Genomic DNA, 12,254 nt, shown 5'->3' with positions numbered 1-12,254 from the left:
AGCCCGCGCGGCAGGCCTGGCAGGTGCCGATTCCCTGGGGGCTCGGCCTCAGCGCCCAAGCCGCCCGCCTTCCCGGAAGCGCACTGGCTTCCGCCCCATCTAAACTTCATTTGCCACAGAAACGGAAACGTTCGGGTCGCTGCGAGAAGTGATGTCTCTGGTCTCCTCTGCGATGCACCCTATGGGAAGGCAGGCTCTCCCGGGAAACCACCAACAGGTGTCACCTTCTCAGCCCAGCCCTGTTTAAAAAGAACTGATTATCTCCAAGATGATTATCCCAAACAAAATCCAGACAGGACCGTATTTCTGATGTCTTTTTTTTTTTTTTTTGCCTAAAGGAGTTCATAAATTCTAAAGGGCAATCAATATGTAAGGTGTTATTATTGTTAAAGTCAAATATATGCCTTTATTAAGCCCTTGAACAAAAGAGCTTCCCATTTTCAATGGTCGGTCTACACCAGGCTAGATGAAAAGGAAAAAGAAAACAATCAACTAGACTTTTCTACATAATTCCAATAATCATGTCTCAGTGAAAACTGTGTCATTTTCTAGGGGGTGGTAGCTCATGCCTATAATTCCAGCACTTTGAGAGGCCGAGGAGGGAGGATCGCTGGAGCCCAGGTGTTTGAGACCAGCCTGGACAGCATAGTGAGACTTTGACTCTACAAAAAAAAAACAAAATTAGCCGGGGACGGGAACAGGTGCCTGCAGTCCCAGCTACTCGGGAGATTGAGGCAGAAGGATCACCTGGGCCCAGGCGTCCAGGCTGTGGTAGCCATGATCGTGCCACTGCACTCCAGCCTGGGTGACAGAGTGAGACTCTGACAAAAAAAAAAAAAAGGTTTATGAAAAAAGAAAATTGTGTGATTTTCTGAACTGAATTTTCTAAATGTGTTGGCATCAGGTAGATGTATCCTAATTGAATTCACCATAGAATCATAGAAAACAAATGAAAGTGTTGCAGGTACTAACTCACGAAGGAATTATTCGGTCTTACTCTGGTAGACTCTGTTCTTCGAGTGAGTGATTAGTGCGCCTCCCACTGGCCTCTACACTGCACAGACATGGCTTCCAAGATGCTCCACATGCAACCTGTGGTCTAAATGCTGCCAAGTAACTCTTTCTAGATGGTCAAAAACTGTTGATTCTATGGGTACCCAAACATCCCAGGCACTGACAAGGACCCTCATAATGAAGAGTCTTTGTTAAACCACAGAGAAGATCTTTTGGAGACAGACTGAAGGACCGCCCTCTGCATTTGCTTTTTGCAGATGGTCCATTGTGTATGTGCTGATCGTGGCTCTTTGGTAGTCGAGAAATGATATCCACTAAAAAGCAAGAGGAAATGTTTGAGCTGCAGCCTACAGCCTCTTCTACTGACTTCTGAGCACCCTTCTTGGCTTGGAGGTAGAGAACAAAAACTGGTGGAATGATCAAGCTTTTGCGCAGTCCCAGATCTATGCTCATCACCAAACGTAAACAGGAAAACATTATTATGAGGCTCTTTGGAAGCCTGTGGGACACAGGCTGGAGTAATGATGGGGACATTGGAGTAAGTAGCCGGATTTCTAAATCATTCCTGCTAGCTCTAACTTTCAGTGCCTGTTTCTATGGGTTAGAGCAATGTGGTTGTTTCCAAATCCCTTTCCCTCTTTGGTCTGAAGAGTGTATTTGTTTATTTATTTATTTATTTATTTATTTATTGAGAAAGCAGGATTTATTGAGAGGACAGAAAAGCTCCCACAGTGGGAAGGGACCTGAGGGGGTTGCCCAGAGTGTATTTTTTAAAAAACGCACACCACATTACATCCAAGACATCCCTTGGTTTGGGTGACTCACATTAGATCAACTATACTAATATAGAGAGCTTGAACACTAGGAAAAGCTGACACATTTACAAGGCATAGATTCTGGAGCGCCTCATCTCAGACAGTCCTTGGGCAAAAGTTTTGAAACCCGAGTCTCAAGTCCTTAACTGATGACACAGAGGCATCTGAACTGCCGTTTTAGTGGGAAGCAAACAAGTAGAACGTCCATGAATACATGGCAAGTGCTCATCTTAGACAGCATATTTATTTCTTAGTAAGGCTGATGAAAAAAATCAGGTTGAAAAAAACATGTTGAGTGCCCATAGCATTTGCTCTCTTCACTTTTCATGCAGCAGTTAGCATACGCTGCCATACTTTGCTGCCTGTCTTTTATTAAAATACTCCAATTATCTAAGAAGTTTGGAAACTCTAAGAGGAGAAGTTCCAGGTACTGGTATTTACGAGGAACTCCACAGGCCCCAGACCCACTGAAGCTCGATCTGCCGGGAAACCAGCGATACCCAATAGAACAGAAATAGGGAAGTCTCTCACAAACTCATCAAGAGGCTACTACCCGTCCCTGGAGAGGGGAGACCAGGCTGCCACCATGGTGGCATCCATAATCTGAAAGCACCCACTGCGATGCCCAGCCTGGTGGATGCTTCAGGGCAGCAACTGAAGTGATGCTCGTGCTCCATGAGCACGCTGTCCTCTTGATCGAGGCTGAACGTGCCATGGGTTGCAAGCCAAGAGCACTCTCCTCAGATCTGTGTGGCAAAGTGACTTAGAGCACATCTGCTTTGTGGATGCTAGTTTAGCTCTTTCTCCTCTACCCTTACACCATATGCTCTAACTATTGTAGGCAGGATTCTCTGTTCTAATCAGGACTATGTCTGGTCTCGAACTCCTGGCTTCAAGCAATCCTCCTGCCCCAGTCTCCCAAAGTACTGGGATGACAGGTGTGAGCCGCCGTGCCTGGCCCCCAGACTACATCTGTTTCTACACCCGCTGAAGTGCCCAAAGTCTGCCAGTTTCTCCTGGGGGAGCACCCGAGATGAGGAGCCTCAAGGAAGAAATCTCGTCACCCGAGAAGGACCCGCCAAGTTTACCTGCATGGTCCGGCTGCATGAACGCTGTTGTTGACACGTGGGGAAACAAGGCCAGGGAGTCTCGGTGAGTGCCTCGCAGGTGGATGGTGTTCCCTTGAAAGAAAATTCCGTGCATGTCGGTGTCAGTGCCCATTCCAAGCAAATGCCAGGAAACTCTGTCCTTTTGGCACATGGTTAGGCCCGGCTGGTTGCCATACATGTAGCCATTAACAGCTAAAGGGAAGGAAAACAAGAGTCAGAGCCCTTGGTAGTGATGTAAACCTGCTGAAAACACACCATCTTAGTGGAAAATTATCAGTGTATCTGGGCAGGGTGGATCAGGTGTGCAAATACAGACAATCCTTGCTGTCAGAGAATAATTAGCACTGAGGAAAAACCACACGAAACCAACTTAAAATGGAGACCAAAATTAGCAACGAGTAATTAAAATATAATAAATTATATAAATGCTGTGTTTAATGACACATATGCAAGGACACTGAGAATCAAAAATAAATCAGGTTTCTGACACCATTGTTTCATGGCACAATTCAATAGCCCTCAGTTTTACGTTTGACTTGTAGATCACAAAGAACACGATTTTTGTAAACATCTTATTGACTTGATCAATTTCCCCATACTCTTCTCTAAAACTCCTAATATGAAAAACTTTTTTCTTTTGAGGTTCTTACCCTGTCATCTCCCTTGCTAAATGTCTCTTCCTCAGTCAGCAGCAGCTTTGCATGTGATTCTAGAAGTTATCAGGCATCCTTTTACGGATGTCATGAGTTCTGCCTCATTTGAAAGACTGCCACTCAGTTGACACTGTATTAGTATGCCTAGTCAGTGGAGAGGAATTTTGGCGAGGAAGGGAGCTCTGAGTTCCCAAGAGGTTAGTCTTTGAGTAAATGCAGTTACCTTATGATAACTTTTACTTCCATACTCCAACAAAATAACTGAAGGAATTTTAAATAACGATGACTTAGCTATGTAGACTTTCAGTGCTTCTGGAGTGACGTATTGCTTTTATCTTTCACACCAGCCCCAATTCAGTGGTCATGGCTGTCTGAAGCAGTGTCTTGAGGAGAATCGAGAATCCAGATTCCCACCCTTGAGAGCAGATGCCACGAGGGAGCAGGAGTGTCTGACGGGTGCAGGCACATAGTGAGGTCCATGCTCGATGTCCCTAAGGGAGACCAGCATTCTGTCCCCTCCTACTCTCCACCAGTGCCCACAGTAGGAAGGAACAACGAGCAGACATATGAATGACATCCTGTTATAATTCTATTGTCAAATAACATCACTTTTTATGTCCATGTCTGCAGACCAGGGGTGCCTGGTAAGTATTCAAGTCTGGGGTTATTACTAGCAATTCCAAGAAGACCTAGGAAGACCCCACAGTTTCTAGGGGGGGAACCTTAACAACGCTTTTGTAAATAAATGATCTAAATTTCATCTACAGAATGTTCAAGAGGTATGAGAGTAGATCAAGGTGTTGATAAATTTAGTCCTTGGCTGGTTGGTAGAGAATCTTTTCCTGCCCTGGAAATTGTGTTTAAAACCTCTTTGTCTAGAGCACACATCCATTTATTTACCAAATACCTTTCAAATGCAGCTTATCTAACACACACAACACAAAAGTCGGGCACGTGTAAGGCCCTTTCTCTTTGACTTTGCTGCTTTCTTCCCCCCAACCTCCCCATGAAAACCAAACTTATAACTTAATTTATAACTAATGTGCAATTTGCATTAAGATGCATTATCTTTCCTTGAACTCTGCTTTAAAGATGAAACATCCTACAAGTCTAACATAGAGAAATGAATTTCCCTTTGACAAACCAGGTTGGGGCTGGGTTTGGCATGGTTCATTCAGTTGTTGACTGTTTTCCGTGAAAAGGCCTCTCTGACAATAAGTGTGTTTTGCAATTCATCTTCTCCACTAAGGAACTGCTATATTTCCTCATGTCTAGCTTAGCTTCCCTTTTTTATTGTCTACTAAGAAGTTCAGAATCAAATTTTGTCTTCAGCCATGGCAAAGCTTTCGGTAGAAGGTAAGCTGAAAGCGCCCTGCCCCCAGCTTTCCACCGGCCCTGCGGGAGACTGTCGCACATGGGCATCTGGGACCCGCGGGTCTGTGAGCTGGTTGCTGTGGGGAACGTATGGCCTTGGGCCTCTTTGGACTTCCATGGTAGGGAGGAAGGCTGGGGGCTGTTTTGTTCGTCTTCCACAAAAGTAATACATAGGTACTCGCTCGGCCTTAAAGCAAGAATGCTACTCCGGTTATCCCACACTACTTGTGTCAGGCACTTTTGCTGACTGCACACTCCCGCAGACATTGAGCTGAACACTCGTTCTTCTGCCACATTAGGCAAAGTGCCCAAGACTGAGGAGCATGCTGTGTAACTCATGAGCCATTAGCAGGTGGCTTGCTATGACAACCCTTGATACACAGAGAGAGCAGGAGGGACAATTAAGTCATTCCTCCCAAACGAAGATCTGGGATAGGAACAGCTAGCGGTTTGCAAATGGAGGCTTTCAGCAGTCACTCGTGTCACTTTATCAGAATGCTTTGCTGTGTAAAGCGTTTATCTTATTATCACCTTGGTTATCAGGCTAAATGACGTTATTGTGAACCCAAGGGGGCGTTTTGTAATTTTCTACACTTGTGATGCACTGTGGTCTTTGCTAGTTTAGATTTTGTGCTGCTTCAACTAAGGCTGATAAATTGTTTTAGAAGAATTACATCTCACAACCTGTCTGGGAGATAGGGAGGCTTTACCATACCTGGTGAAGCTGAAGGCATGAAATAACTTACTCGTGACCACAAACAACAGCCAAGAAACCAAAATTAGGATCACTAAAACATTCTACCATTTTCGCTTCCAGGGCAATCAAGGCTTTCATTCACAGGAGAGAAAGGTGGGTGTCATACCATGCATCCGGTTGGATTTCACAAACTCTTTGTCTTCTTTTTGAACGCTGAAGGGACGCCAGGTAAACTTTTGAATGTTTTCGTCGAGATACCTGCTCAGATTCTCGTCAAAGACTGTGAACAGTAGGTAAAATTCCTTGTCTATTCCCTTCTGCAGATAGACAACAGCAACGACAAAAGTGTGCATAAAAAGTGTAGCAGAGGGGAATTCTCAGAGCTGCTTCACTTTCAACGTTCACACTGAGCGGATCAGGGCTGGGAGGCATCAGTTATGACTGGACCCGGCCCTTTGCAAATCACAACACTGAATGTGGCTCTGATGGATTTACGCCACACCCAAAAAATGTGTCTTTCTCGTTCTATCCTTTCTTCTGACCTGTGCTTCTCCTTTCCTCCAGGAAGCCAGACCCTCCCAGAAGGCTCTCACCTCTGTGGCGCTCCTGTGGTCGGCTGCCCTCGCCGGCCCTTCTGCTTGCCGTGGCCTCCTTGCCCTGCCCAGCCCCTCTCTCTCTGACTGGTCCCCTCATGTGCACCTCCTGGCTCCAGCCGCCCTGGCCTTTTGCTGCCAAGACACCAGCCTCGCTCCTGCCCCGGGAGCCTTTCGTGTGTTGACCCCCAGGGCTTGCCTGGTCCCCGACTCCACTCAGCTCTCTGCACAGATGTCTCCGCCTCAGAGTGGTCTTTCCTGACCACTGAGATAGTCACCATCACCCACCCACAAACTCTCCCCTCACTTTATCTTACTTTATTATTCTTCACAGCATTTATACCCACCTGACATTACATTTTATCGATGAACTTATTTTTAACTGTTTTTTCCACCTCAGTGGAGGCTTCATGAGGGTAGAGACATTTTGGGTTCCTTTCTGTATCCCCAGAAAAATGCCTGGAGAAGAAGGCACTCGATACACGTGTGTGAGTGAAAAGATAAACTCATGTAACTGATAGGAGTTGACTACCTCACGTCAACCAGAGCTGTCTTTGAGGAGAAAGGGGACCCGCTCCACTCGCAGGTGCTCCTCATGTGTCTGCTTGAGCCGATCCGACCACACAGCGCCAGGGGTGGCTCTACTTTAGGACTGGCCCAGGGAGAGGCCGCGTTTTCTAGCCTTTGCATCTTCCTGCTCCCCGCCCAAGCCACCACCATCCTGCAGCCTGCCCCCGAGAGACCCTCCATGGTCCGTCTGACCGTACCTCTCTTTAAGCTGGACAGTGCACGCTCGACTCCGGCCACTTGGCCCTGCCCACCCGCCCCACCTCATCTCTGGACCCGTCCGTCCCGGCACTTCAGCCGTGCTCCCTGACGTCCCCTGCACCTCGGGGCTCCACAGCCCTCTGCCCTCCGAGCACGTCCTCCCTCGGCGCTGAGTCCGCCTCCCTTTGCTCTACAGACCACGTGGGCCAGCCATGGCTCCGTGCATCTGCCCACCTCCATGGCGCCTTCTTAACCCCCTGACAACTGGACGCTCCTTGCTTTCTGCTCCAGCTGTACCCCGTGTGTGGTCTTCGCTTTGGCCACAAGACACTTTAGAAGGCAGCGGCTTAAGACCACGGACTACGGAAAGAAGCAACGCATGCCTGAAACGTTTACAAAATACAAAAAGGGGGGAATGGAGAGGCAAAACGTATCTTAAAAGCCCACGGGCTACGTGCGCAGGGAGACCCAGGTGCTAATGCCGTCCTTCTGCGTGTTTGCTGTGAGGCCTGGGGCAAGCAAGTCATCCTCTCTAAGCCCCAATGTCCTCACTTGCACAGTGTGGATGGTACTGTCCCTGCATTGTGTTTTTGTGAAGGTTACATGAGGTGACATGGCCACAGCACTCAGAACCACGCCCAACCGACACCAAGTCCTTGACGCTGTCGTCTTCAGCTCCGCAACTGTCCCCGGCACGAAGACGAGCCGTTGGACGGAGTTGGCCCGAAGGCCCTCAACCCTTGAGATGCGTTGGGGGTCACCGGATCTGTGACAGTGGGAAGCCAGCCCGAGAAACCACGAGGAGGAAGGTGACGGAACCCTGTGTGATTGTGAGCTTGTGTGTGACTTCACTGGGTCACGGGGTCCCAGATATTTGTTCAGACGTGGTTCTGGGTGTTTCTGTAAGGACGTGTTTGAATGAGATGAACTACCGAACCAGCAGCCTGAATAAAGCTTGTGGTATTTCTTGACATGAGCAAACCTCTTGCAGTCAGGTGAAAGACCAAACAGCGCCAAAAGGCTGACTCTCCTCCGAGGAAGAGGGCGCTCCTCCTGCTCGGCTGCCTGGAACCAGGGCATCGGCGTCTTTCTTTCTTCATCCTTGAACTGAAATGTCGGCTCTTCCTGGTTCTCAGACTTTTCAACTTTCAGGCTGGAGCTACGCTATCAGCTCACTGGGGTGCTCGGTTTGCTGACTCACCAGATTTCACACTGGTCAGTCCATAATTGCATGACCTCATTCCTATAACAAGTCAGTGTCTCTCTGTCTCTGTCTCTCTCTGTCTCTCTGTCTCTCTCTCTCTCTCTGTCTCTCTCTCTCTCTATATATATATATCTATATATGTGTGTGTGTGTGTGTGTGTGTGTGTGTGTGTGTATGGCATCTGAGTAGTGCTGGTGTCTGCAGCCCAAAACTGTTTTGTAAAGAGCACCTAGATTAGTATAGTCTAGGCCTCCACAGCATCAGGAAAGCTAGACAGTGTGACCCATAAACCATCACACAACTCTGAGTGTTGAAATGTGGATAAGGAAAATTAGTTTTGCAAATGAGGTTGTCCTGCAATTCTCAGTGTCTATTTGCAGGCCCCGCAACGTTTAAGATGTGTGTGATGTGGCGTTTTCTGTTAACTGAACTTCTTAATTTTCGGGATAAGAGTGCTGACCCTGCATTTCACTTGTTCAACCAAAAATGATTGTTAAGTGTCAGCACTGTGCCAGGCATTGATCTAGGAAAGGAAGATAAGACAGACAAAGTCCCTGCTCCAAAGTACTCACATCCATACAGGAGGAAACACACTATACCCAAAAGCAAATAAACAAAATATGGTAGCAAGTGACAGTAAAATCAGGTGACACAGTAGAGAGTGACTCTAGCCTGGAGACCAGGGAAGGCTTCTCTGAGGAGCTGACAGGACGCGCCAGCCGTGCAAAGGTCAGAGGAACACATTCCAGGCAGAGGGAGCCTAGCACTGAGGACCCCAGTCAGAGGCAAGTTTGGCCTGGGAGAGAGACAGAAAGGCGGGTGTGGATGGAGCACAGGGGCCATGAGGCGCACGGCGAGTGATATCAAGGGACAGCGGCAGGTCGGGCCCAAGCCAAGATCCACCCTGTGGGGCTCTACTCTAAGGGTGATGGGAAACTACCAGAGCTGCTGACCAGGGACGTGCCTTGCTCTTTTCTGTCCTTTAGGAAAATCGCGGTGGTGTCCTGTGATGAAAGCCAGTCATGGGGAAAGAGGGGCCAGAAACAGGAGAGAGCTCCGTGCCATGCCTGGCCCTGGTCCGAGCCTGGACCAGGAAGACACAAGACAGTTAATACCATTTTAAAGTGTATGTAGATTTGATAATATCAGATTAATTTACTGACTTGGATAAATGTGTGTCAGAGAGTGTCCTTGTTTTCAGGAAACACCCACTGAAGAGACGTCATGTCTGCGACCTCCGCTCCAACAAGTCGGGGCGGGGGGTGGAAACCAGAAAAACAGAGAGAATACTAAGGCAAATCAGATAAAATGTTTGTATCGAGGGAGTCTGGTTGAGGGTGTATGAGGATTCTTGGCAGTTTTCTGCAATGTTTTCGAAAGTCAAGTTATTTCAAAATGTGTGAGATGGACATAGGTGAGGGAGAGAGAAGAAAGAAGGAGACAGAGAGAAGAAAGAAGGAGACAGAGAGAGAGGGAGAGATGAAGGCGTGAAAGTATGGAGTTTGGCTGGGTGGTTACTGTGGAAGGCCACGTGTTAGGAACCAGCCTTATGTCACCTGGCCACTCACCATGGAGAGCATTTGCAACAATTTACCGGAAAGAGACGCAAGCACCTCTTTCCCAGTTCATCTCTCCATCTGCCTGAAAAGGCCTGACCTCTAGAGGGCCTGGCACATAGTAGGTGTTTCATACGTATTTCTTACATTGAACATCATTTTCCATCTGGCCAAAAGGATTTCTCTGTCAGCCAAATTCCAGGCATGGGGGTTTCCAGCTGCTTTTTTTTCTCTTGTGAATTCTGTGCACGCAGACTTTGACTTGGGCAACAAGTCCCGCAGACTATAGGGGGCTTCCAGCAAGTCTCAAAGTTACCACCAAATAGACACAACAGGGGCAAAAATCAGAACTACCTTTCAAACTAGTTTTGGCAATTAATCTCCCTGTTTTAGGTATTGAGTGACAGGAAGCAAGGCAGTATGTTGGAAAAAGAACAAAGTTGGATGCTCAAAGTTCTATGCTTCACTGTTGACCTTCACTATTCACTAGGTGTATGACTGGGAATTTCTGTGTCTCTGAGTCTCTGCTTCTTCAGCTTTGCAAGGTGGACAATCATTCTGCTTTGCTTTGTGTGATTGTTGAGATATAGTGTGAATATTCAGTCTTATGCACATGCAACAGACATTTCTAGGGTTGGTCCTTCATGTAGGGAACTAAAAATCCAAAGCAGACCAGGATATTTTGTATCCTCCAAGCCCAGAAATTCTTTTAAGCCCAGAAGTGGGCCCATATGTTACCAAAAATGATAAAATATGCTACTTAAAGAAATTGCTTTGCAATTTCTGATTGGTGAAATAAATGGCTGAGTGACTGAATTTTCCTCTCTCCATTAGTGTGCGTGCTATCATGTAGACATAGCCTGGAATGCTCTGCTTTGCTGCACTAGTCAGTGCAACCATGCAGGGCTCTGTCTAGGAACCTGCAGGACGTTATCTACAAGCTTTCTTGTTCTTTCAGCCATAGGGATTAACTTCCAGTTTACAGTAGCAAGTTACATTGGTTCTCAGCCTTGACTGCACATTGGAATCACCTGGAGATTCTGATTTAATTGGTCTGGATGGAGTGTCAGAATAAAAGATGTTGAAAAGGTCCCCAAGTGACTCTGATGGTGACCAAGGTTGAGAAACCTTGTCCAAGAAGAATAATTCCAGGTAGCATCCATGTGGGTCTCTAAGGTTCCAGAATCAGAGCAATGCACAGGAAAAGAGGCCCACCAAATCCCCACCATTGCAAGCATAAATCCCATGTTCTTGGGTGGGCATTTGTAACTGGAAATGCAGATCTTAAATTTTTACAAACAATAAAATAAAACCTCCACTTTATAGAAGTCCATTGCAAGAGGAAAGAGGAGAAATCATTTATTGTAACGATTTATCACTGCCTAATCTCTAGCCAGGTCTGCAGCCATACCACCCTGAACATGCCCAATCTCATCTAATCTGTAGCCATATTACCAATCTCTCCCATATACCACCCTGAGGAGAACTAGTGACATCTGATGGCCTACCTGTGTCCCATCAGCATTGAGAACGCCCTTTTTACAGACCAGCAAAGGCCCCACAAGGCCAGAGCTGGTGTCCTTGATTGGGTCAACTGCTGAGAAGTAAAGATAGGTCAGACAGGGAGGGTCACCGTCAGTCGGGCTTACACTCTCGGGCACTGTCCACCTGTATGTGAAGGTTTCGCCTGGCTTAACATGTGCCCCTGGTTTCACGAATCCTGAGAATATAAACAAAACAATCACTCAAGGCAACAGCCAAGAATATGAAATTTGTCAGACTGAGTCTTTCAGTCCAGGGTTTCTTTCTCCAATGATGACGAATTCTACACAAGAACAGTTGTTTTCTCTCATGGGGTCTGACAATTAAGTTCACAAACTCATCCTAGAAAAAGTGCTCCATATCTCACTGCCGAGTGCCACTATAGTCACCTTTGAAGTACTCCCCTGGGGAAGCTATGCACTGATGCCAGCACCTAGTCCACCTGTCAAAGCAATTTTGGAACTCTTTCTGGAATGGCTGTCAGAGCTGCCATCACGAGAATGTCAGAGTTTGAATTAGGGCCATGAACAAACACTAAACTTCTTGTTAGACGTGGCAAGAGTGGAAGTGAAATCAGGGACATGTTAGTCCAAGCTTATTGGGATAATGTCATGAAGGAAATAGCAGTGTACAAATGGATTAAACGTTTTGCTGAGGAGACAGAAAGCGTCACTGATGGAGAGAGGTCAGGACAGCCAGTAATGAGCAGAACTGACAAAAACATTGCAAAAATTCATTAAATTGTGCGTCAGATCATTGGCAGACTGTGAGAAGCATAGTAGATCAAATAAACACCAATAGAGAAACAGGAAAGCCGGGCTCGGTGGCTCAGCCTGTAATCCCGTGCCTTGGGAGGTTGAAGTGAGTGGATTGCCTGCGCCCGCGGGTTCGAGACCTGCCTAGGCAACTTGGCGAGACCTCATCTCTAC

The 12,254-nt window shown here is 47.0% G+C and overlaps 1 protein-coding gene across 1 annotated transcript in view; it reads right to left on the bottom strand.

The window, feature by feature from the left end:
* The window catches only part of HEPHL1 (hephaestin like 1), a 63,523-nt gene that overhangs the window by 20,936 nt on the left and 30,333 nt on the right, over window positions 1-12,254 (bottom strand). Inside the window, exons 9-12 of the mRNA XM_008060624.2 lie at window positions 11,292-11,503; window positions 5,829-5,979; window positions 2,918-3,130; window positions 1,366-1,421 (exon numbers count right to left, since the gene is read on the bottom strand). Of these exons, the coding sequence (XP_008058815.1) occupies window positions 1,366-1,421; window positions 2,918-3,130; window positions 5,829-5,979; window positions 11,292-11,503 (632 nt within the window). The remainder of the gene's footprint in view (window positions 1-1,365; window positions 1,422-2,917; window positions 3,131-5,828; window positions 5,980-11,291; window positions 11,504-12,254) is intronic.

Source organism: Carlito syrichta, unplaced genomic scaffold, assembly GCF_000164805.1.
Source record: "Carlito syrichta isolate Samal-C Ts95f unplaced genomic scaffold, Tarsius_syrichta-2.0.1 Scaffold304678, whole genome shotgun sequence".
NCBI classification, from domain to species: Eukaryota; Metazoa; Chordata; class Mammalia; order Primates; family Tarsiidae; genus Carlito; species Carlito syrichta.
Note: the sequence above shows the minus strand (reverse complement) of the source record. Positions and strands in the feature narration are given on the sequence as shown.